The 27,175-nt window shown below is 38.7% G+C and overlaps 1 protein-coding gene across 1 annotated transcript; it reads left to right on the top strand.

Annotated features, from left to right (window-relative positions):
* The first annotated feature begins 1,419 nt into the window (after window positions 1-1,419).
* p2rx1 (purinergic receptor P2X, ligand-gated ion channel, 1) lies at window positions 1,420-25,205 on the top strand. The gene is made up of 13 exons (XM_062989035.1): window positions 1,420-1,556; window positions 11,335-11,479; window positions 12,102-12,173; window positions 14,001-14,073; window positions 17,565-17,652; window positions 18,007-18,087; window positions 18,856-18,997; window positions 19,671-19,816; window positions 22,119-22,209; window positions 22,285-22,350; window positions 22,700-22,795; window positions 24,931-24,969; window positions 25,061-25,205. The coding sequence occupies exons 1-13, from the start codon at window positions 1,420-1,422 to the stop codon at window positions 25,079-25,081; spliced, it is 1,197 nt and encodes a 398-aa protein (XP_062845105.1). The 3' UTR covers window positions 25,082-25,205.
* Window positions 25,206-27,175: the final 1,970 nt, after the last annotated feature.

A 27,175-nucleotide genomic window follows, 5' to 3' on the forward strand; every position in this document is an offset into this window, starting at 1 on the left:
TCTAGACTTTCATCAGTGGTCACAGGATGCTGCCCATGGGGCGCTGTTGGATGGATATTTTTGGTTAGTGGACTATTCTCAGTCCAGCAGTGACAGTGAGGTGTTTAAGAACTCCATCAGCGCTGCTGTGTCTGATCCTCTCATACCAGCACAACACACACTGACACACCACCACCATGTCAGTGTCACTGCAGTGCTGAGAATGATCCACCACGTAAATAATACCTGCTCTGTAGTATGTAGAGAAACAGATGGACTACAGTCAGTAATTTTAGAACTACAAAGTGCTTCTATATGGTAAGTGGAGCTGGCTGATAAAATAGACAGTGAGTGTAGAAACAAGGAGGTGGTTTTAATGTTATGCCTGATCAGTGTATATTTATTATTATAAACACACATTACACAAAGAAATGCTAAACAATGCTGCTGTTATTCAATATTCTTAAATTTGTTTCCACACCCTAACCCTAATTTTCTTGAATGTCATGTAATACTTCTTATGGTTACACACACGTATACATTATAACCTCCAAGGTCACTCTGGTCAGAAGTATTGCATGTATATACATTATGAAAATACCTATCAAGATCACACTTGCAAAGTTATTTAAATGATAGAACATACTGTACACACCTGCACATTACACAATCATACCAAAGCTTGCCATGGGCAAAGATGCTCTTTAAGAGGGTAAAACATTTAACTTTCTAAACCACAAAAAATTAAATGTGTTTTATTATATTTTAAGTTGAAAGTATAATATTATCTATTTTTATGGCTTCTCATATATTTCTTATGTGTACTGTAAGAAAAGTGTGAGCATTTGTAATTGTTTTTAATAAGAAAATGAGTTTCTGATTCAAACATTCAATTATATAGACAAATTATATAAAAGTATTAAGTCCTAAACCTACCAGAAACACATGGGAGCAAGTTTTATGTTAGATTCTGGTCAGGGTGTTCATTTATCACCAGGGATCACAGACTAACTAATAATTCAATCACTTATGCCAATCCACCTCCTGTTTTGTGGAAGGCAGGAGTGGGGTAGAACCTGGAGTACCTGGATTGTAAATGTCAAATGCATCACACAGATAATGTCTGGAACCTAAATTCATTGCATACCTTTCCCTGCTTGTCTGTTTAGACAATATTTAAACATGAAGGTGTGTTAGAGGTACCAGAGGGGTGTCTACAGAAGAAAGGAGGAGGGTTAAACATGATCTCAGAGAGGGAGAGGGACAGTGACTGTGGGTAAAAGAGTAAAGAGGGAAGTAAGTGATCACAATGTTTCAGCAGCTTCTCGGGTCACACAGCTCTCTCTCTCGGTCACTCTCTCTCGGTCTCTGAGAGCCGATGCAAAGGGTGTGAGAGGAGAGTGAAGGAATGAGACTCCTGCCTCCATCTCTTCAGACAAAATGAAAAACTTCTTCACAGAAGTGCTTTCGGACTTCTTTTTCGAGTATGAGACCCCCAGGCAGGTGCTGGTGAAGAACCGGAAAGTGGGCATCGCCTGTAGGATTATCCAGTTGGGAGTCCTGGCTTACATCATAGGGTAAGAACTGTGTATACAAGTCTTATAAAGGGGGTTTTGAAAGGGGGAGGAGAAGAGACGGTCATTGCTATCTGAGCAGCTCTGGTGCACGTCTCTACACGTGTGGACTAGATTTGTGTCTAGAACTTTCACTGATGCAGATGTTTTCTTTGTGGATGAGTATTTGCCCCTAGTATTTGTGGTTTTCTTTGTCTCCACAACATGAAATTGTGGAATGTGTGTTCCGGCAAAAGTGTGAACTACATATTTCATTCACAGCTGAGGGTCTATTGTGTCTTTTAAACTGTCTTGTTCAGAAGTGAATATTTGGATTCCTTGGAAGAACAAATGCAAGCAATCTCAAGGTGGGATGTGTTGCAGCTTGAACAGCGGCGGCTCATTCATTAGGGCGATCGGGCGACGCACCACCAAAGGGTGAAAGGGAAGAAATTTTTCTATCACATTCAACCAGTGTTAAACTAGCTGTGACTGTATTATTTTAAGTAGTGTTCACTTTTAGTCTTAGTAACGCCGTGTGTAGGGCGAAAGTAAAGTAACACAAGCAGGTCCGGCACTTTTCTCACTGCCCCCTAAGCAACGCAGTCCAGAACCGGGGCTGCATGTCAGTGTGAAGATGGATTATGTAAAAATATTGTTTGCACTATTGATGCACTATGTTACATGATGTTCTTTATGTTGTTTTGTCTAAAATATGGTTCTGATTTATTATTATAAAGAATGAAAATAATAAATGTTAAACAGCCTAAATAAAACATTTTGATAATGTTCCCATGACGGTGTAAGACCCGTTATATTTTTTATAGGTGCAACCCTAACCGCCTACTCCCCGCTCCCGCTCAGGTAAACACCCGCCATACCACCCCCCACCCTATGCCTTACACCAACCCGTCAGCCCAGGGTGTTCCTTATTTCCAGTTCTGAAAGTTGGCAACCCTAATTGGAGCAGCTAGCACCTAAAATAAAATGCTGATGATGACTGAATTAAATTGTTAGTGTGAAGGCTTTACTTAATTTTATGATTAATGGTAAAGCTGGTCTCTCTCCATGTTCAAAGTTATTTGTGAGGGCAAACTGACAGATGACTTAAGATGTTAATTATTTAAGCTTTAATTTACCCATTGAACGGGTCACCTTGGCCATCATCGAAACAATTGCCCCCCTGAGAGATTTGGCAGGAGCCGCCACTGAGCTTGAACATGTGTGTAAGAGCACAAGAAAACAAACACTTGGAAGAGACATGTATGCCATGGTGGTCTTGGGGTTTCAATGATTTCTGCAACATTTTTTCTATCAATCAAACTAATATGTAGAAAAAAAAACTTACTTTTGAACTTTTCTTCATTTATTGTGGCTGTTCTGAGTCAATTTCTCAGCAATCATAATTTAATCTTGTGTCTCATAATCACTGGTTTGTGACGATTCTCAAAAGCAGCTGGTGACTTCTCTTTGCCAATGTAAATAAGTCTAGTGTCACTGCACCTATTCTGAAATACATAAAAAGGTGTGCTTTGGGTAATCAGCAAGTCCTGGGTGTGCCTGACAATGATTTTCAACTTCATTTACAGTCTCTCCTTTGAGATTCTGTAACAGGGTAGGTCGCTTGCTGGTTTAAGCCCTACCACTGCCAGGTTGCCTTTGTTGGGCCCTTAAGCAAGGCTTTTAACCCTCAATTGCTTAGATAATATATTGTCACAGTACTGTTAGTCACTTTGGATAAAAGTGTCTGCTAAATGCAGGAAATGTAATGTGATGTAAATGAGTTTCCAGAAAGAAAAAAGTCTGCTGCCATTCACAGCTTCAGAGAAATAGCAAGTTTGCCAAAAAAGGAGCTGATCAGTCCAAGAGGGAGAAGCCGTGAAATATAAAAAAAACTCCCACCTGGTGCAATTTTATGCTCACAGGCTGCATGTAATTGTCAATTAAGAGAAACTCCTTAATTATGTATGCCTCCGTGCCCCCTCTGCTGGACACAACTCACTGCCGTGACTCACTGCCGAACTCCTTAAGCATTCTGTTACAGATTCTGTTTGTGTTTGTTATGCACGATCATGCTAATACAATTAACAATTTTCTACTTTTTTTTCTGACTGGGGCATCTGCCATCCAGACACCTGCTATTCGGCTTATATTTGGCAACTCGTAAGTTGGGTTATGTTGCCTTGAAATATCACATATCAAAGAACTAATTGTCAAAGCTCTTGTATAGCTGACACCTGCTGTTATTTGACAACTCAGTCTTTCCACACATATCCTATCTTCCCACTGCAGAACTGTCAATAATTCAATACTTGCATATTTTATCAAATATTACCTCCATCATTTTCTTATTTAAATAATAAAGGTACGCTTTTTGTGTCTTGAAAAATTAATTTGTTTTCATTATATAAAATGTTGCAATTGGTTGTAAAGATTTAAATAATAAAAGCACAATTTAGAAGCTTCATAAAAGTCTAATGGACAAAACTATTAAACAAACAATGAAAAAAGCTAGAAAGGCATTGCATCCTAAATATTTCAGTCAGTATAGCTGGGTTGACAAACCACAAGTGGAAAGTGGAAATGATTCACAAATCATTCCTGAACAGGGTGTATCACACAGGATTGTACATCAGGCTCTCAGATAACGATGATAAGGAAGGTTGGAGAGGAGCCAGCTGTCAGTTAAAAGAAGTTACAGGAGGATCTGAAAGCACAACCCCAAAAATATAAAGTTTAATCTTTATAATCTATATTCATTGTCTATTTACATTTATGCATTTAATGCCCTTACCAGAAAACTAGAAATATACAGTGATGATATTTAATTATTGACTTCAGAGCCAGAGCAAGTCTACATTTCCTGCTGGCACATGGTTACAGAGTAGCTGATATTTATTTGTAATATATTACAGTTTACTTTCTACTAGGAAAGAAATCCAGCCTAAAACTAAACCTAAATGTGATCCTCTGCACCTCTACTGTAGTTCTTATGCTGAACATCTTATCTGTCATTAACACATACATAAACATAAACAGGTTCAGTACGAGCATGTCAATACTCAGACTTTTCATATTTCATATCACAAATAGGGAAGTGTTTTCATGCTAATATACTGTAGATCATATCTGCTATATATGGATTATGAAGGACTATCAATGTAAAAATCTTTGCTTATAATAGGGACTAGTGTAAAAGTTTGACTGTCTAATGCATGAATTTGTATCTCTGTTTCATTGTTTCATTGTCCTGGATGTCGCTTTGAGACAATGTCTATTGTAAAAAGCACTATACAAATACATTTGACTTGACTTGACAGTACACTAAATAGAACACTAAAGGTTTAAAAAAAAACTAAAGGTTTTATTTTTAACAGACAGGTGACTGATCTTTGGCAGAAATTCCAAGAACCAGGGTTATTACAGTTTATTCATAGGATAATAGTATAATTTAATTAGTATACTTAACTGAGTCCATTCCAGGGCAGACACTTGCACACATGGCAGTTTGTAGTAGTTACAACTGGCCTGACTGCAAGTCTTTGGACTTCTGACAAAAAACCAAAACACCTGGAGAAAACCCACATTGACACAGGGAAAACATGCTGAACACACAGATAAAAACCCTGACTTCCTAAACCAGGCCCCTTCCAGTGCTACCCAATCCACCACAGTGCTGCCCCACACCCCTCTTATTAACAAATCTTTGTTAACATTTATTTTACAGTAATATAAGTAGGGCGGCACGGTGGCTTGGTGGGTAGCACTGTCACCTCACAGCAAGAAGGTCCTGGGTTTGATCCCCAGACAGGGCAGTCAGATTCCTTTCTGTGCAGAGTTTGCATGTTCTGCCCGTGTCTGCATGGGTTTCCTCTGGGAGCTCCGGTTTCCTCTCACAATCCAAAAACATGCAGTCAGGTTAATTGGAGATACTGAATTGCCCTATAGGTGAATGGGTGTGTGTATGTGTGTCTGCCCTGCGATGGACTGGTGCCCCATCCAGGGTGTTACTGTGTGCCTTGCGCCCACTGAAAAGCTGGGATAGCCCCCCCAACCATAATTGGATAAGCGGTTAAGAGAGTGAGTAATATAAGTGCTGTTATACAAAGAGAAACATGCTATACTGAACTATTTCTCTGCTGCTTTTGCTGGCGCCTCAACCACACAGCAGACGTATAATATCCGTGTAATATCCAGTTTTCACTCCTTCAGACTTGACTAAAGAACCCCAACTTGTCACTTTTTGGGTTTGTCAAATTTGATAACCATTAAAAAAATAAATCAGTGCCGTTGGAACACAGGTGACAACGTCTACAGTCAGCAGTCGGCATTTAGCCAACGCTTTTATCCAAAGCACTGTGACAGCACTGTGACAATATACTGTCTGAACAATTAAGGGTTGAGGGTTTTGCTCAAGGGCTTAACAGTGACAAACTGACAGGGACCTTTTGATTACTAGTCCAGGACCTTAACCGCTAGGCCACAACGGCCCCTTTGCATCAACATCACTCTGAGTTTGAAGGCTGTAATGCAGCTGACCTTTTGCCTCTTTTTCATGTAAGAAGTTAGCTGAATATGGACATCTGAGAAAGAATTGGAACACTGATTGTGAGTCAGACCTTCCAGTCATTTCCTGACCTCACTAACGCTGATTTGACTGAATGGGCACAATTCCCCACAGATACAATCTTGGAAAACCCTTTCCAGAACAGTCGAGGCTGTAATAGCTTCAAATGGGTGAGGGTGGACCCCCATGGTTTCAGGAATAGGATGTGAAACTATATATTGTATTATAAAGTGTTTTTGGTGGCTGTTTTTGCATGGCTTGGTGGAAGCAGATCTCACCCTGTCAGGTCAGTAGCAGTTATAGTAGAACAATGGGGTTAAATTACAAAAATAAAAGAGACTGTATTGAAAATGTAAATAATTGTCTCATTCTAGACTTTCCTATATTTTCTATATGGACATTTGTCTAAGAAAAAATAAACGAATCAAATTTGGCATCAAAATTAGGTGGCAATCAAGGTAAGAACAAGGAATTGCTATTTCATGGATTCTTCTTCGGGTTCCGGGGTCGGCATTTCCGGCTTCTTCCCGTTAGGGGTCGCCGGCAGGATTTGGCACAGTTTTTACGCCGGATGCCCTTCCTGACACAACCCTCCCTATTTATCCGGGCTTGGGACCGGCACTACAATGCACTGGTCTGTGCATCCCAGCGGCTAGGTAACTATGGGACAATTCAGTGTCTCCAATTAGCCTAGTGGCATGTCTTTGAATTGTGGGAGGAAACCGGAGCACCCGGAGGAAACCCACGCAGACACGGGGAGAACATGCAAACTCTTCACAGAAAGGACCCGGACCGCCCCACCCGGGGATCGAACCCAGGACCTTCTCGCTGTGAGGCGACAGTGCTACCCAAATAGCCCAATTGCTATTTCATGGATTATTATCAATTATTTGGTTTGGTATCTTAGCTGCAGGAATTATTATAAATGAATCAGGGTTGGGGAACAGTGGCACAGCTGGTAGTGTAGATGCTGTACATTGGTCCTGGAGACCTAAATGCAATCTTCAGCCTACTCACTGTCTCTTAGTATTTTGGTTGCGTTCTCCCTATGTATTAATGGGTTTACTTGTGGTCATCTAGTCTTCTCTTACCTCCTGAAACTTGGAGAAGTGACTAAATGTTACCATGTGATGGATTGGCCTTGCTTTAGGGTGTATTACTGTCTTCCATTGTACCCAATGTCTAGCTTTCAGCCAGCCCTGAATCCAGTGCAGCCCTGGTCAGGATGAAGCAGTTAGGGGAAAAGATATACAATGGTACCTTGAAACTCAATGTCAGTTGGTTCTGGGAGTGGCGTTGTTTAAAACACATTGAGTTTCAAGGTATACCTGTTAATATAAGCATATATTTTAGGCTAATGTAAAATAACGTGGTTGTTTTTTGACACTTATACACTGAAAATAACACAAATACAACATAAGAAACACTGAAATACAATACTGATAATTGTGGATTGTAGATTATAACACCCTGTATAATCCACACCCTGTATTTCCAGGATAGTTCGTCTCACCCCTAATTTAATTATGTGTGCAGATGAACGTGGCTTTAGTCCTATATAACCGTCTTATCTTTGTTGTATCTGATACAAAGCAGCTGTTCTGTTATCTACTCTGGCAGAGTTGCTCTCTTTAAGCTGATTAGCGTTTAGGTGTTTTACAGAAGTGAAGTCACAATGCATTTAGCTTCAAATTTCATCACTATTTATTTTTACTTACCTAAAGCTGAAGTCAAATGTTTACATACACTTCTTCAGGACATGTATGTCCTGGCAGTCTTGTGTGCTACGGGTCATTGTCCTGCTCGTAGACAAACATTCTTTTCAGTGAAGGCTTCCAGTCATTAATCTTAGATCTTGCTGTATCTGCCTGACCAGACTGCCAGTCCCTGCTGCTCAAAAGCATCTCCAAAACATAATGGAACCACCATATTTTACAGCGAGGATATGATGGTCTTATCTAGCTAGTGTCCCTGGTTAAATGACAGCATACTGCTTAGAATTTAAGACAAAAAGTTCAGCATTTGTTCTTATTGTAGCTTCTGCCACTTTATTGGCTGAGCCACCATCAATTAACTTTGGCTGCAACAACTCAAACAAATCGAGTCAAGTTTGTTGTCACGGTAGCAGTTCTAATGACTGTCCTTTGGATTTGTTGACTGTCAAGGAAGGCCTAATCAAGTTAACTTTTTAATGCTAAACTAAAAAGCTCAATTTTTAGTACCATTGCAATAGTTTGCTATCTTACTCCAGATGTGTGCTTTTTATTAACCTCATGATTTGTTGAGTGCATTTTGATGACATTAAAGTTAGTCCTGCAATTAAACCAGATATACAATCATAATTGCTTAATTTTTCAATACCAGTACATTATCATGTCAATTTTGCTCAATTTATTGAGGTCACATCATGTCACTATGCTTTGCGTCATTACTTTGTGATAATTGGATGCACACGTGTCAGCTTTCTCCAATGCCCTATGTCTAGTGTTTCTTGTACCAGACTAACCCCTTGGTCTTCCTCGTCTTCCATGAGTCCTGTCATAACACCGCCTTCATTGTCATGTGGGCGCCCCAAGTGAAGTAAATTCCGGGATGTGGTTCAATAGCTCCTATTTTGTTCTGGCTATCTTGTACACTTGCTCAGTGATGATCATCTTCCTCCATTAGATTTTTTGATGTGCTTACTCTCTCTTCAGTAGCAATCAGTAATAATCTAAAACCAGTATTTGTTTTGTTAACCGGTTCCAGCTGAAACAAGTTAAATACTGATCGTTGTGAATTATCAGTCTTGTTTACTTATGTGTTGCATTCAAAGTGTCTTATGTTGACAGTCATGGATTGTCTGAATCCTGTTTACTTCTGTATCATTGTGAATCTAAACCAACCACTGGGATGTTGGGTTTTTGGGATGTGACTATATCAATATTGCCTTAAAGGGTTGTCTGGTCAAGATAAGCTAAGGTAAAATGTGGCCTAAATTCATTCTGTTTCATGCTGCATGTTTTAACATCAAGAAAATCCCACCAACTAATGCTGGGTCCTTTCTGTGTGGAGTTTGCATGTTCTCCCTGTGTCTGCATAGAAACTCCGGTTTCCCCCCACAGTCCAAAGACATGTGAGGTGAACTGGAGATACAAAACCTGAGCTGATGAATCTTGTGTACCCAGTAACTACCTGTTGTGTCATGAATGTAACCAAAGTGTGTAAAACATGATGTTAAATTCCTTATTAATAAATATCTTCAGTGTCAGATGGTCTTGTATTCATTTTCAGATCAGTGCTTCTCTGCAATTCACTTCCAGAATTTTTCTAAATGCGGCCCTGCATACCACTTTGATTTGTCTTGTGAACAGTGTGTATCTTGCGGATAGACAAAGACGTTGGCTGTTTACACTATTAACTTGTTACTAAACAAACCAAGAGACCGATTTAGTCATGTTTAGTTACTCAGAAACTAAGGCTAACACCACAGAACATGAATGATTATTTAGAATATATATAATGTAGCCTAAATTTTTAAGGACCACTGGGATGCTCCAATAAATGTAAAATGCAATTTTGTTTGTAAATGTTTTATTCTTTAATGTCTTAAATAAAACAAAAATGCTAAGCTTAAAATGTTCAAATTGTTCTTAAATTCTTTTCCATACTGTGCTATGGCTCACTGGTTCATTCAGTTCATATGGTTGTAATAATATTTGAATGAGGGAAGTAAATGACACAATATAAACATTACCATTTTTGGGATACCCATCTATGTGTCTGCATTGCGTAACAGCAGCTCAGTCAGCATGCAAACACAAAACATGTTTAGTCTAAAAAACCTTTATAACACACTTATAATTACTTTATTTACGTTGTTCATCATGGTGCATAACAGCATAACATCTTTCTGAATGTCTGAGTAAAAGCATCATCAAAAAACCACTACTGAGCCAAACTGATGTTTCATTTGGCATCACATTTACTAGAGTTAGTGCCACACAGCACCAGGGTCCTGAAAGCCTGGGTTTAAAACTTGCACCCATTTACTGCCTGCAAGACGTTTTACCTATGTATGTTCCAGTGAATGTTGTTCCGTTACAGTTTAGTTTCTTCACCTCCTGCTTGCTCTTCATTGCCCTTAGGTGTGAACATAACCTTAGATAAACTTACAGACCTTACGTACACTTGTTTAACAGGATAAGGTGACACACAAACACAAATTCTGTACTCTAGTAAAAGTACAAACATTCAATATAAACAGAAGTAGTTTACAGATTACAATTATGCGTTTTCACTTCAATAAAATGCTATAAATATATGTAAGTATGTATATAAGTATATCAGGTGCTGGTGGGTTATTCTTGTGTGTCCATTTTTAAATCCTGTGTGTACGACCAGGTCAATACGCCTTCCTTGGTGTGCCCTCGGCTTGTTGTGGAAATTTGGGTGTATCTCTTGAAGCTTTTTTTGTGGTTAGTTTGTTCAGTACGGTGTGCCATCTCTCTTTGATATATGTATTTATTAATAGTGTTCTCTCTGTAGAGGGATGTTTGTTGTTTTGTCTCTTCTTTCTCTGGCTAGTTGATCTGCTTTTTTATCAAATGATATTAAACAAAGCAGGGCCAAAAAACCTGTATACACACTTTATAGATCTATGAATCAAATTATGGTAACACTGTGTGGTATGTGTTACTTTTTAGTGACTTTTTAGTTTTATCATTTAGTTGAACCTGAGTTCAGTATTGAAACCAAATAATTTTAATCTGTTTTTTTCTAATTCAATCATTTATCATTATTAACTGAATAGTGGAAGAAGAGGTCATGACAGTTCTCACAAACAGTGACTGAAGGCAGGGCTTTAACCTAGGATCCATGTTGCTATGCAGCACTTACTTTCTTTTCCATTAGGTGTGCCAGGCTGTATTGCCTATTTGTACCCACTTTGTCTAGCTAGAAAGTCTAGCTAGAATTCCAATAAATTAATTATTTTAGCAATAATAATAGGGTGGCACAGTGGCTACCACTGTCACCTCACAGTGAGAAGGTCCTGGGATCGATTCCCAGATGAAGCAGTTCGGGTCCTTTTTTTGTGGAGTTCTCTCTTTCTGTGTGCATGTTCTCCCCAGTTCATTTTGTTATACACCTGTGTATACAGAAAAAAATGCAATTGAACAGAACTGAATTAACCTAATGAATGGCAGCTAAAATAGTTAAATGTGTGTGTGTGTGTGTGTGTGTGTGTGTGTTTAGATGGGTGTTCATCTATGAGAAAGGTTATCAGATTCAGGACACGGCTATAAGCTCCATCTCTACTAAGATGAAAGGAGTGGCCTACACTGAAAGCAACGGTGGGGAGAGGATCTGGGACGTGTCCGACTATGTATACCCTGATCAGGTGAGTACTGAGACTGAAAAAACACAACATACCCAAAAGTTTTTGGACACTCAGTCATCACATCCAGTGTGTTTGTTGAACGTTTTGTTCCAAAACTATTAAATATACCTATTGGCAGTTGTAACCTAGTGGTTAACGTACACCTTTAGAAGTCTTGTGAAGTCCAATTGTCAATGGGTTCAAGCTTGCATAAGTGGGACAATATTAGTCTGTTGATAAGGTAAAACAATACATGTTGTATTTGTACTCTTTACGTTTAGAAATAAGTGAAAGTGGATTTACAGATCACTTTTTGCATTCCCCATATTGTTCCAACTGTACTGAAACTGAGGTTTGTATCTACATGAGTATTCGATTACCAACCAAACCTATGTGTATCTCTTCTGAGCCAGCAAAGTATCATTTTCCCTAGCAAGGAGCTTTGCATACACATGGTCAGAACTGTGTATACAATACAGAGAAATTTAAGCAAGTGTTTGTTTTGTTAACCCATAATTTTGCACAGAGGGATTTAAACACAGTGTTAATACACAAATATGTGCACATGTACCTTTGATAAACAGAAAAAAAACCAGACTAAGCGTGAAACACACTTTGTTGATTTTCTCTGTTGTGTTTACAGGGTGACCCGTCCTTTGTCATCATGACCAACTTCATTGCTACTAAAGGACAATCACAAGGCGCATGTCCAGAGGTACACAAATATCCCTCTCAAATATCCCTCTTCCTCTCAACATCACTCTCTCTCACTCTTTAAGCATCACTTTCACTTTCTCTCTCAATGTCATAGGTCAAATATCAAGGTGTCCATAAACTTTTGTTAACTTGTCCTTCTCCTCTGACCACTGTGTTACAACAGAGGTGCTCATTTCACTCTCACTCATTCACTCACTCACTCACTCACTCACTTTCTTAACCGCTTATCCAATTAGGGTTGGGGGGGGGGGGGGGGGGGGGGTGCTTTTTCAATGGGCGCAAGGCACACAGAAACACCCTGGATGGGGCGCCAGTCCATCGCAGGGCAGACACACATATACACACCTATTCACCTATAGGGCAAATCAGTGTCTCCAATTAACCTGACTGCATGTTTTTGGACTGTGGGAGGAAACCGGAGCTCCCGGTGGAAACCCATGCAGACATGGGGAGAACATGCAAACTCTGTCCCCTTAGTTATTTAACTCAACAATTAACCAAATTTAATTGGCTATTAAATTCAATTAGCCAGGACCAGGACTTAATTCCTGCAGTCCAGAACGAACGGTCCCATAGTGTTTTTAATCCCTTTTACTTTTTTGGATAGAAAACACAATTACAGTGTGTTTTAATAAACTGCTACAATTGTTTATGGCATGAAGCGCAGTACAAGGGATTATAAATAACAGTCTTAGTTAGTTAGTTAGTTTAATAAAACATTTCTGTACTACTGTATACTTAGAAAAATAGGATTAAATGTAGGATTATATATGGTGAAATGAAGTGTAGAACTCCAGGAGAAACCAGAGCACAGAGCAGTATATGTCAGAAGTATGTAAAGTAAGAAGCCAAGGGTGTCGTGACTTTGCAAACAAATGTGGTGGCTAAATTCTTGGAAGCATCAAGAACATCAACAACATTTACATTTATTCAAAGTGACTTACAGTACTGTGACAGTATACAAACTAAGCAATTGAGGGTTAAGGGCCTTGCTCAAGGGCAACCTGGCAGTAGTAAGGCTTGAACCAGCAACCTTCTGATTACTGGGCCAGTACCTTAATCACTAGTAAAGTAAAGGTTTGATTCTTCAGTTTTCACTGTGTAAAAAAATACCAATATATTTTGTATGTTGGTGAGGATGGTAACCTATTAATAAGACAATAATTAAATTAACTAGGAAAACAAATTGTATATGTAAAGCAAAAAACAAATATATCAAGTGGAAATCAAAGCTGTTCCCACTCACCATTTGAATCAATCATCGGTTAGCCTTTAATCAGCGTCAGTTTCTGACCACAGACACAGTTGGCTAAATATTTTTGGTTGGAATAACCTCTACACATCACTCACATTAAGCTGAGCCCAATACACGTCGTTTATCATGTAATATCAGTGTCAGTGCTGTGCTAACGACAGTCCATCCAAATATTATTGGGTTATTGGTGGTCATGTGATGGTGGTGGTTTATTGATGGATGAAGTCCTAGTCAGTAACTACATAACTAGAAAGCACACCAATGCTGTAGGTGTAAAAAAATGCACTAAATGAAATATAGTTCTACCCTCTCACATACTGTACGTGTTTTCCATCTATGCAGCATTCAATGTGTTTCCTGTATTTGCATTGGCCTCTTCAACATGTAAACACAGACCTGCAACACATTTGAATAGTTATTTAATGCCTTAATCAAATCCCCATAATTATGCAAGGATGTCTGTCACATTGCCCTGATTTCACCACCATCCACTACACGCACACGCATGCCAACACTCACACCGTTTATACTGTCGCTGTTAAAACAGCCGCGTGTCTGTCTGTGTTTCAGCTGCCGGACGGGTCAAACAACTGCACGACGGATGCAGATTGCCCCAAGGGGCAGTATAGACGGGCAGGAAATGGTAAATGCCGACAGCATCATTCCCGGAGACACGTTCATGATGCTGAAATGTTTGACATGTTTTAACTTATGGAATTTATTACCTGGAGACACGTGACCAAAAATTTTACTGATTATTACTCATAAAATGTAGGATAATTTAATCAAAGTAATAATAGTAATAATAACACACACACACACACACACACACACACAATGCTTTACTGCATTTCTGCAGTTTTAATACTGTATAATAAAAACTGATTTAAATTTTTTATTTTAAATGATGCAGGAAAAATATTTAACATCTATTCTTGTTTTCAGAAATCAGAAAGGCTTTATTGTCATTATATGATTCATACTGTCTAAAGAAATTGCAGAGGTTAAACTTTGGGTGTGTTTCACACAGACATAAAATCAACATTTAATTTGAATAGACAGATAAAACAGATAAGATCAACATAAAAGCAGACATGACAAACAATACTAGACAATTCCACACTAGCCCGGATGTAATACTGCACATTTTAACTGCACATACACCGATCAGGCATAACATTATGACCACCTTACTAATATTGTGTTGGTCCCCTTTTGCTGAAAAAACTGCCCTGCAACTCTGATGCTCTGTGTATTCTGACACCTTTCTATCAGAACCAGCATTAACTTCTTCAGCAATCTGAGCTACAGTAGCTCGTCTGTTGGATCGAATCACATGAGCCAGCCTTTGCTCCCCACGTGCATCAATGAACCGTGGCCGCCCATGACCCTGTCGCCGGTTTACCACTGTTTCTTCCTTGGAGCACTTTTGATAGATACTGACCACTGCAGACCGGGAACACCCCACAAGAGCTGCAGTTCTGGAGATGCTCTGACTCAGTCATCTAGCCATCACAATTGGCCCTTGTCAAACTTGCTTAAATCCTCACGCTTGAGCATTTTTCCTGCTTCTAACATCAACTTTGAGGATAAAATGTTCACCTGCTGCCTAATATATCCCACCTACTAACAGGTGCCATGATGAAGAGATAATCAGTGTTATTCACTTCACCTGTCAGTGGTCATAATGTTATGCCTGGTCGGTGGAGGTAATAGAAGTCCACAAGTGGTTACTGCACAATTTGTGGATGTTGTTATTGATGTTATTTTATTGTTTTTATTTGATTAAAATATTCTTATTTTAATGTGAATTATCCAGCAATGACGTGAGTTGCTCCTGTCATCCTGAGTTTAACCTGAGATTCCATTTACCCTAGGTGGAACGCTTTTTTATGAGACCAATGCATGTAAATACTGGTTTCATCTTCCTGACCACTGACATCCTGTGGTATACCTCCTTTAGAGTCTTATCAAATTGGTTATCTGTTGTGAGTGAGTGTTACCACCTTGTTTGGGCATGGTATCTACCAAGTCTTCAATTAATCACATGGATCATCACACCGATACACATGAACTGTCTTATTTTCATAAGAAGGCACACCATGTTTACATAAGGTGTCTTTAGTACCAGTACCACATCAACATCACTGAATCAACTTTGCTATCCAAATAGAAACCATGTTTCCGACACTTGTGAATATCATGCAGGTTATTATCAGACTTTATATATTTCAGCCAAGAGCAGAGATTACGTTAAAGTTATACATATGTATGTAATATCTCACAAGCGATTCAAACGTGAATTGTAAAAAAAAGGTGGGTAAACTAAAAAGGTGAGTATAATTTATATTATTGTGCTACAACACGTTTCCTGTGTTTACCCTCCACTACATCCCTAAATGAAACCTGATCTTAATATAAGCGCTTTAACCCCATCACGCAGGCTCAACTTGTCAGATAACAGATAACAGATAAAATAGATTATAATTAGAAGAATAAATAAGACGATAATGAGTAAAATAATCTTGCTTTACAGAGAGCAGCGACACAGCCAAGACCTATCAACAAGCAGAACCGTGGATTGGGGATGAAGTGGGCAGAGGTTTGTGGCAGTACCACACACCATCACCAAAACTGAGTGAAAAAAGTTTAAAATGGTCTTAGTGGGTGGTAAATAAAAATACTGTATAAAACTAAACAAAGACTAAATAAATAAATACAATTTTAAAATAGAATACTAACTTTATTTTAATTAAATAGTTTAATAAATAATCCTCAGGCTTGTCTCAAATATTTGATTATAGAAGTAAAGCAGTACAGTAAAACTGCCACACACTAAGCATTAAAGTAAATGTAATATTTCTTATGGTTGTCTTCTAAAACATGTAACACATCTCTCATACTTTAATATAAGAGTAATAATAAGAGTAATATTTAATATTTAATGATTTTTATAAACAAGTAAAAATGAAGAATAAACATTTTGTCAGAATGCTGCTATTAGTAAAAAACTAAAATGATGAAAACTGGTTCCACCAAGAAACAACCTGGACAGGGTGTAAATCTATGGCAGTGCTTCGTGCCACTCCTCCCTTAGACACAGCGAATCAAGTCTGTGTAGACGCCTGGCTGGCCGACAGCACTGCTGAGATTCGAACCTGGGTCTCAGTGTTGGTGGGTTAGCATTATAGACCACTACACTGCCATTACAGTGCAAACACACACACACACACACACACACACACACACACACACACACACACACACACACACACACACACACACACACACACACACACACACACACACACACACACACACACACACACACACACACACACACACAGGGCACACCACTGTGCTGCCCTTTTGACTCATTCAACTTTACAAAACACTTTTCATGTATTGACTGAGATCAAAGTATCATATATGTATCATACACACACACACACACACACACACATTTCCCCTATACTATTTCTGTAGTATAATCAATTATTTATCATCTGAAAAACAAGACACTACAATTGCTTTTAGGTGATTGGGCAATATATGTAACTGGCCTAGTGGCTAGTGGTACCATGTGACTTAAACAAGGAAATCGTCCAAATCCATTTCAAGACAGTAATAACAGGTCTGACAGGTCTTTATTCTAAATAAAATAATAAATGGTAAATATCACTTTGCATACAGTGGATATAATAAAATCCTGTATGTTTTATGGGTGTTTGTTACATGTTTTATATAAATAAATATATATAGAACAAAATTTCAATAATTGACACTTGATGGTTTCATGTGTGGAAATGGTGGAGGGGTTCGCTTCAGCCATGTATGTGGGTGTCTGTCTTTTCTCAGTCAAGCAGCTGGGTGCCCACTGACGTTTAGTTTACTCACCTTTTTTTACCCTCTTATCCCTCCAAATTAGAACAAAGATCCATAAGGAGAATGAAATGACATTCTCATGCTGTGAGATGTTTTCTCTGAGCACTCAACTGTCTTCAGATAAACCCAACCCGCAAGTGCATGCGTGTGCATTTCTGCCCCCTGAGTTCTGCCCCTCATGCATGACGATTGTTTAATATTCCCTAATGTTTGCTTCTGTTTCTGCTTATGAAATTCCTTCTGTTTTAGGGCGAATGACTGGAAAGTGCGTGCCAGAAAACAAAACGTGTGAGATTGTGACCTGGTGCCCTGTTGAAGACGATCGTGTGATACCCACGTAAGATTTCCCGTCTAATATACCAGCCCTATGTTATCCCTCTGAAATTATATTGTAATGAAATGCTACATTTTAACATAGAGATGAGATAAGGGATAATTGAGATCAGTGCATGACTCTCCATATGCGAGACTGAGCTCCATATGAACGCCTCGTGCAGGTGAAAATCAGCAGTCTGCTATTGCACCCATGTCAGAGGGGGCGTGTGTTAGTCACAGCTTTATTCAGTCAGTAGTGGAGGTCTGCAGCATTAGAGAGGAGGAAAAATGTAACTGGGTAATTGAATATGACTAGATTGGGAAGATCTGTGGACCAAAATGTTACCCTCTCTTTATTCCTATCTCTGTGTTTTAGTCCTGCACGCCTGGCAGCAGCAGAGAACTTCACACTGTTCATCAAAAACTCCATCTCCTTCCCAGAGTTTGGTATAGTCAGGTAATAATGTTTATTTGCAAATGCACTACTCTTTGAGCATTTATGGCTGTGGTAGTGATTAAACTTATTACACACAGCATATTATTTAAAGCTAAATGTAGTAAAGTATTTGGTTTCATTATGTGCTTGTTTAATATTTACATGCCTTCAAATCTGCATCAAATCACAACCAGTTCTCAAGTTTTGTCAGAACGGGATAACCCTTGGACAAACATGTTCAAAGACTGCATTCCAAATACAGCCCAATTGCGGCGTTTGGACAGCTTTTAGCTGATCATCAGCAGCTGATACAAGAAATCTTTAGGTCAGCCACAATACTTTAATAAACTAAATTACTTTTTACTTAAGGGTGAAACCACATTAGTTTTTGACACCTGACCATAAGCTTATAGGACATACTATTCTAAAACCATGGCTATTAGACTCGTCCACTGTTTGTGACAGGCTTTCCATGACATTCTGGGGCTTGACTGTGGAATACATTTCACATTACTCAATCCTCTCGGCATTTATTCAGTTATATCACACACACACACTGAGTAATGCAGTTTATATATACGATTAAGAATCACCCAGACTCTGTTATAGCGAGGGAAAAACAGAGCAACAATACAGTGGTATAAAAGTAGGCATAATTATGTGCATAAAACCTCAGCTTCACTGCTGGGTAACACGGCTCATCAGCCAGCATTAATGAAAACATTGTGTGAATGATCCAGAAAACCCATGCTGTGTGGTAACGCTACATCTGTCATTGTGTCTCTGCAGGAGTAATCTAGTGGAAAGTGTGGATCAGAATTACCTTAAAACCTGCCTGTACGAACCCACCAAGCACCCGCTGTGTCCCATATTTAAACTGAGTGACATCGTCAAGCTCTCCGGGTTCGATTTCACACAGATTGCACGAGTGGTTGGTTTCTATTTCAAATCCATCTTTTGTTATTTTCTAAGTGATAATAAGTTAATACATTGTATATTTTAATGCAATAGTACTGTTTATTTGCTAAATGTATCACATTAGAAAGAAATGACAGTGACTAAATGACAGTAATGACAGTCCGGTGGCATAAAGGTTTGATGCAATAGCCCACGATCGCTGAGATCTTGAGCTCTGGAGTTGATATCTTAGCTGTGCTATAGACTTGGCAAGGTGACAGCCATGCCTAAGTGAGGGAGGTCAACAGAGTTCCTCATTGCTGCCTTTAATGCGACCACTGTTGGGTGGTCAAGGTGTCTGCACAAGGGGACGATGGTTCACAGAGTAACATAACACTGCTCTTCATATGCTTGTGTGTTGAAGGGGTCACATGATAGTCTGCAGCTCTCCTTGGTCAATACTAGGGTGATGCAAGCTGGAAAGGGAGTTACAGTTGGGGAATTGGGAATGACTTGATTGGGAGGAAAAGGGCAAAAGTTTATATTTAACCACCCCCTTCTCATATGTTAAATTCAGCCAATTAATAGAAAATGTGCACAAAATTGGTTTTAAAATATCGTATTTCTTCAGAAATGCAGCACTTGAATTTACAAGAACATTAAAATATGAATGTGAAGAAATGCACTTCTAATTCTAATCTCTACAGGGTGGAGCATTAGGAATTTTAATTGAGTGGGAGTGTAATCTAGATCTGAGGATTGAAAAATGCCAGCCCACATACAAATTCCAAGGTCTGTATGGGAATACAAAAGAGGGAGCAAGTGGGCCAGCGTCACTCGGCTACAACTTCAGGTGGGTACATATATATATACAGTGTATCACAAAAGTGAGTACACCCCTCACATTTCTGCAGATATTTAAGTATATCTTTTCATGGGACAACACTGACAAAATGACACTTTGACACAATGAAAAGTAGTCTGTGTGCAGCTTATATAACAGTGTAAATTTATTCTTCCCTCAAAATAACTCAATATACAGCCATTAATGTCTAAACCACCAGCAACAAAAGTGAGTACACCCCTTAGTGAAAGTTCCTGAAGTGTCAATATTTTGTGTGGCCACCATTATTTCCCAGAACTGCCTTAACTCTCCTGGGCATGGAGTTTACCAGAGCTTCACAGGTTGCCACTGGAATGCTTTTCCACTCCTCCATGACGACATCACGGAGCTGGCGGATATTCGAGACTTTGCGCTCCTCCACCTTCCGCTTGAGGATGCCCCAAAGATGTTCTATTGGGTTTAGGTCTGGAGACATGCTTGGCCAGTCCATCACCTTTACCTTCAGCCTCTTCAATGAAGCAGTGGTCGTCTTAGAGGTGTGTTTGGGGTCATTATCATGCTGGAACACTGCCCTGCGACCCAGTTTCCGGAGAGAGGGGATCATGCTCTGCTTCAGTATTTCACAGTACATATTGGAGTTCATGTGTCCCTCAATGAAATGTAACTCCCCAACACCTGCTGCACTCATGCAGCCCCAGACCATGGCATTCCCACCACCATGCTTGACTGTAGGCATGACACACTTATCTTTGTACTCCTCACCTGATTGCCGCCACACATGCTTGAGACCATCTGAACCAAACAAATTAATCTTGGTCTCATTAGACCATAGGACATGGTTCCAGTAATCCATGTCCTTTGTTGACATGACTTCAGCAAACTGTTTGCGGGCTTTCTTGTGTAGAGACTTCGGAAAAGGCTTCCTTCTGGGGTGACAGCCATGCAGACCAATTTGATGTAGTGTGTGGCGTATGGTCTGAGCACTGACAGGCTGACCCCCCACCTTTTCAATCTCTGCAGCAATGCTGACAGCACTCCTGCGCCTATCTTTCAAAGACAGCAGTTGGATGTGACGCTGAGCACGTGCACTCAGCTTCTTTGGACGACCAACACGAGGTCTGTTCTGAGTGGACCCTGCTCTTTTAAAACGCTGGATGATCTTGGCCACTGTGCTGCAGCTCAGTTTCAGGGTGTTGGCAATCTTCTTGTAGCCTTGGCCATCGTCATGTAGCGCAACAATTCGTCTTTTAAGATCCTCAGAGAGTTCTTTGCCATGAGGTGCCATGTTGGAACTTTCAGTGACCAGTATGAGAGAGTGTGAGAGCTGTACTACTAAATTGAACACACCTGCTCCCTATGCACACCTGAGACCTAGTAACACTAACAAATCACATGACATTTTGGAGGGAAAATGACAAGCAGTGCTCAATTTGGACATTTAGGGGTGTAGTCTCTTAGGGGTGTACTCACTTTTGTTGCCGGTGGTTTAGACATTAATGGCTGTATATTGAGTTATTTTGAGGGAAGAATAAATTTACACTGTTATATAAGCTGCACACAGACTACTTTTCATTGTGTCAAAGTGTCATTTTGTCAGTGTTGTCCCATGAAAAGATATACTTAAATATCTGCAGAAATGTGAGGGGTGTACTCACTTTTGTGATACACTGTATATATATATAAATATCGAAGTGTTAGCTAATGGTAACTCTTTTATAAAACTCTTCAACAAAGCATTGTATTTTGTTCCATATAATACAGTCGAAGCTGTAGTTAAACATATGATGAATCTGATTAATTTTTGATCAATTTCCTGAATTTAAAACAGCTTAAACATCCCTGTAAGTACAACTAATTTTATAATTTGTGAATGAAAAGCTTACGAAGCCACAAATCATCCCCAGACAGGTGTGCCGTACTTATAATGTTGTCAAAGAATAAATAATAAAAAATCAGGAAAAACACCAGAAGTCACCTGAAAAGAAAAGAGTTGCGGGATGACATGAAGGCAGCAGAAACAACAGTTACATAGTAAACAATAAGAAATCACATGGCAATAAATTAGCACTGCAAATCACTTTCATTCCTACACCCCATGCAATATACCTTTTCTTTTGAAGTGAAGTCCAGAGTCATGCAATCAGGCCAATTGTATATTTTGAATATTGCCCTAAGTGTGCGTGTCTGCTCTGTGATGATCTGGCAACCTCTCCATGGTATTTACTGCCTTTCGCCAATTGAATCAGACCCACTGCAACCCTGACCAGCATCTCAAAATCTGATTTGTGACATGACCTGTGACCTGTTTCAGAAAGGCGATATATTACGTGGAGAATAAAATAGAAAAGAGATCTTTGATGAAAGTCTTTGGTCTAAGAATTGAGATCATCGTTCATGGACTGGTAAGATCCTATCCTTACGTTCTCCACCAGTTTTATTTTTCCACTTGTCACTACAGACCAATTTGTTTCTTTCAGGCCAGAAAATTTGATGTCATTCCTACACTGACGGCTATAGGATCTGGAGTGGGAATATTTGGAGTGGTAAGTCTCACAGACACCGGAGACGCACTTCTAAATCACTCCAAACAATCCATATCCACCTCTAGATGTTTATCAAGCACTCATCAGCACTCATCTGAGGGATCTTAGTAACTGCTTAGAAGGCACACACAGATGGTATTGTTTTTATGAATGAACAGGCCTGATATGCATTAAGAATGACTAATATGGTGTAAAATGACATTGAGAATTGTAAACACTGGTAAACACTGGTAGTACTGGTATCACTTCTAACGTTAGTTTATGTTATAAGATGATAAGACACATTTAGAAGCTGTTTAATACTGATAAGAAAGTGGCTTCTTAATTCAAGTGCTTGCTTCTTTTACAGGCTAATGTCGTGTGTGATCTGGTGCTCCTGCATTTAGTACCAAAGAAGGATTTCTATAAAAACCTCAAATTTAAATCCACACCAGTTCAGGAAAAGGTAAGCTTTATTTCAAGCAGATAATTACAAGAATTGGATAAGGATGTTAAATTATATTAAAATAACAGTGGTAGGTGTTCGTGTATTTAATCCTACAGCAAATAGAAGGGTTTAGTAAGCTTTAGCAGACTAATTTTGTCTGAACATGTTCAAAATTGTCCAGCACAATTGACATCAATATACCATGTTTATATAGTAAAGCAATTAAAGTCCACTAGGTGGCACCAAAGTAACGTCAGTCAAAAAAGACACAAGTGACTTAGGAGCCTCATGACAAGAGCATTTTGTACTGGAACAAGGGCGGCTTATAGCACAAATGGACCCCCACAATGTATATAGTCTCCTAAAGCAGAATCCTTACAAACATGCTCAAAACACTATAAAGAGCTCTTTTTATGAACAAGTGAACAGGTTTTAACATAAATAGTAATAAAACGCAAATAAATTATAACAGGACTCATAGTGCAGGTGTTTAACTATGTGCAAGTCTTAGAAAAATCAAAATAAATAAATTATGTCTTATTTCTTAGTAACTGCTTATTCCTGATCAGGGCTGCAGTGGGGTCCCTGGGCAGTAAGCCTATAGTAATCTGTTACAGGGCTTGATACACCCATTGGGATGCTACGAGACTGGCCCATCTGTTACACCTCAAAAATGATCAACTAATTTGGCACTAAATACTATATGACAGTACATTTTAGTCATATACACAGCCTAGTAGAGGCGGGCTTACCTGCATTTTGAACCAGTGATTATTTACTTAATATTTCAGTTTCATGTCAGCCAATCAGCAGCATAAAAATTCTGCCTTTGGAGTGGATAAAATATGCATAAACTGCATCTCCCACAATGCATGCCGATTTTGTGGCCCCGCAAAGTGACTGCATCCCGCCACTAGATGGCTTCCACATCAGCGTTTTCCACATCAGGTGGTTTTCCAAGAAATACTTACAAATAATCCAAAATGTACAAGAAGAGAAAATTGAAGCAGAAGGATGAAATTTAATGAAAGATGGGGACGTGAATACAAGTTTGTGCTTCAGGAAGAAAAAACGCTACATCTCTTGTGTTATGAGGCCGTGTCTGTGGTAAAAGAGTACAGTATAAGGGTCATTCTACAAAAAAGGTGGAAACCGGGTGACACAAATCTGCTAAAATGTAAATCTTTCAACATACCTTAAACTTCTTTAATTACATTATTTAACCCCTAAACTGGATGAATCCACAAAAAGTCAACCTTAATCTTTTTTTAATTATTTTTATGTATTTTTATAAATAGTCTATAAGCTGTTTATTTGTCATGAATGTAGATATACATTATACATATACATTATAAATATACATTATAAATATACAATATAAATTTGGCATTTTGACATCAAACACAGACCTCCAAGAAAAACAACAAATTGTCTAAGACTTAAAGGCAGACTGCAATTACAGCAGGATACGTTACAATCGGCCTTTTGGGGGCCACCATAAAACAGATGTGTTCCTCAGTGAAAGTGAGTGTGACGTCCCTGTTGTAGAGGAAAATGCTGAATGCATTTCTTATTATCTGTCTTAATATTGCATTTTGTTAGCATTATCAGATATTTAGTTTTTCACTGTTTTGGTTTAAGTAGCACACCAGTCAAAACAAAACCAGCACCACCAAAACATTATATTTAAACAAACAAGGCATAGGAGGATGGTAAGAAGTAAAAAAGTAGGTCAGTGTAAAATATATAGAACTGTTATTAACCAATAAAAACACTAATTGTATTAAATAAACAATAAATGCTGTGAGAAGCGATGCTGTGGCTCCTCTGGAAACCCCACGGTAACGGTTACCATAGCAACACAGTGCTGACAGGAGTGAGTAAAATAAGTAAGCGTGCCCAGATCAACTCTCAGGAGAGAGAGAAGGAGAAAAAAACAAGAAAAAGTAATGATCAAGTACCTGAAAATGTAGAAAATAGACTTTCCATGAAGTAACTCAAGTGCAAATTCAAACTCTAATAAGTTACAATTACATTCCCTGTAAGTTTCTGTCACATCAGATGCAGCTCATGACATCCTCAACATGTTGTTTATAAACCCACTGCTTCTTATTTGTGGAAATTAAAGCAATTTTTTTTTCTCTCCCCTGCAGGGAACAGTTATAGAATCAGTAGTAACAAACACTGCACAGGTACACATCATTTAAATAAATGACTTCTCAAAAACAACCTTAGCTTTCTCGTATAGACAATCATTGTAATTTTGCTCTTTCTTTTGCAAAGGATGGAGCGCAGGAGAAATGACGACGGTGTGTGACTAGACTACTGCACTGAAACAACTACAACAACAAACAGCACACATACTGAACCCAGGACACTACACCAGGAGGAGCGGAGGTTTCCAAGATTTCATGATTTACCTCACATACGCATTACACTGCTGGTTCATTTGCTGTAAACTGGGCTGCAGTCATTTCAGTCTTGGAGTAAAACTGCAATGCATTTCCGGTTCTTTAGGATTGCCAGTTATCTCAACATCTTTCAGAGTGGTGAACAACACACCTGACAACGTTAACTTGCAGTTTTAAGCATTATTATTTTTTTAACTTGACACTGTGTCTAGCACTGTAGGTCTGGAAAGTGTCCACTTGCAGCAGAAGAGGAAACGAACTACTGTAAGCACACCTACAAGAAGTTATAAGCAACAAGTACCTGAACTTTAGGCAAAGGTTTGCTAGCAAACCCCAGCAAACTAGTCTTGGTTAATCATTAGCAAGATACCCACCAGTTTGTTCCATAAACTGTAAGGTTAAGTTACACTTACAATCAATATTTTAGCTCTTGGAATGACTGAAGTTTACATACACTTGTAAAAAAAGGCATCTTGGAATTTCAGCGTGTTCTGGAACAGTTTTTATTGTGTAACAGTTAATATTATTGTATACTATTTATTCTTTTAATGTAACCAACTCTATGTCTCACTGGCTTCTCCTGAGTGCAGGTCCGTGGACCACTAGAAGGTGTTCTCAGGTGTGGCTCAGTGGTAGATAAATCTGGTGAAGTGTGAACTCCGCTACATCAGAAAAGACATCAATAATGAAAAACAGCTATAAATGTTTTATAGCTGTACAGCCATTCTGTTGTGTAGTGACCGTAGTGTAGGGAAACACTAACAGGAGGAGTATACTGTTTATGTTTATATATTGTATGGATGGATCTGTATATATGTAGACCAGATAGAGTTTCAGTTTTGATGACTGCAGAAGGATTGTTGAGGTGTTTAATGTTTATATATTGTGTGGATGGATATGTATGTATGTACACCAGATAGAGTTTCACAGTGATGGTGGCTGCAGATAAAGGATCGTTGAGGTTTTTAATGTTTAATGCAAGCTGCATTCATAAGTTGCAGTTGAACTGTCAATAGACTTACTGTTATCAGGTGTGACAAATTAAACACCGTTCAGTAAATAAAACCTAAAATGGTAATTTTATTTTATTTTTAAGTCTGTATGTGAAGATCTGTAACAGCCTACAGTTCTTTGCCTTTTTCCCTCAATAAAATTTTAATGTGGGTAAAATATTTTGTGCATCACTTTAAATGACTACTTTCTATCTATCCATCCATCCATCCATCCATCCATCGCACCAAATAATGTGCAATTCTATGTTGTCATGAAAAATATTTAGATACAGATTGTTTGTGATATCTTTATTGTCGTTGGTTATATCTAAGAGTACAAAAAGCATGCAAAAAATAGCCTCTTCATGTGTCTTGATACATATGTACATGTTACAAGTTGCATTGAATATTTTTCCACCATGCTGAGTACATTCTGGATGATGCACTGGATTACAAACATCTGTGTAGCAACCAGGAACAGCACTCACTCAAGCAGAAAAAAACAGACAAATGTGAGAAACTTCATGTGAGAGCTTCATTTAAAAAAACCCCAAAAAAACAAGGTCTTCGAATTTATACAATCCTAAAATATACATTCTTCCCACACATGTAATAAAAATCTACAGTGGTCAGCACTTTAAATCATATTTCATTTTTATCATGCCCTTGTCCACTTTTCCCTTTTACAACTAAGAAATATGTACACAAATACCCATGTGTACACTTGCAGCACAAGAAGGGGCGTTTATCAAGTCCTGATCTTTCTTTACGATTTTTATTACTGAATAAAACACGTGCTAAATAAGTTTCAAAAATTCAAAAATTTGATTATCATTATTTTGTTGTGTTGTTTTCTGTATTAGAATGGGTTACATTTGGATTTGGATGAGTTTTACTGTTAACAGGTTTAACTAGAATTTGGTTCAGCTGCTGTTTTGAAAAGAAGATGTAAAAACATCATCTTTTACCCCCTATAACCTGTTATAGCACAAATT

This window comes from Trichomycterus rosablanca, chromosome 26 (genome assembly GCF_030014385.1).
Source record: "Trichomycterus rosablanca isolate fTriRos1 chromosome 26, fTriRos1.hap1, whole genome shotgun sequence".
NCBI lineage: Eukaryota > Metazoa > Chordata > Actinopteri > Siluriformes > Trichomycteridae > Trichomycterus > Trichomycterus rosablanca.

Excerpts from the sequence above, each read along its gene's own strand:
- p2rx1 (XM_062989035.1), top strand. The coding sequence starts at position 1,420 with ATGAAAAACTTCTTCACAGAAGTGCTTTCGGACTTCTTTTTCGAGTAT. Across the intron at positions 1,557-11,334 it reads GTCCTGGCTTACATCATAGG|ATGGGTGTTCATCTATGAGA; the intron begins GTAAGAACTGTG and ends GTGTGTGTTTAG. Across the intron at positions 22,351-22,699 it reads GAGTGGGAATATTTGGAGTG|GCTAATGTCGTGTGTGATCT; the intron begins GTAAGTCTCACA and ends CTTCTTTTACAG.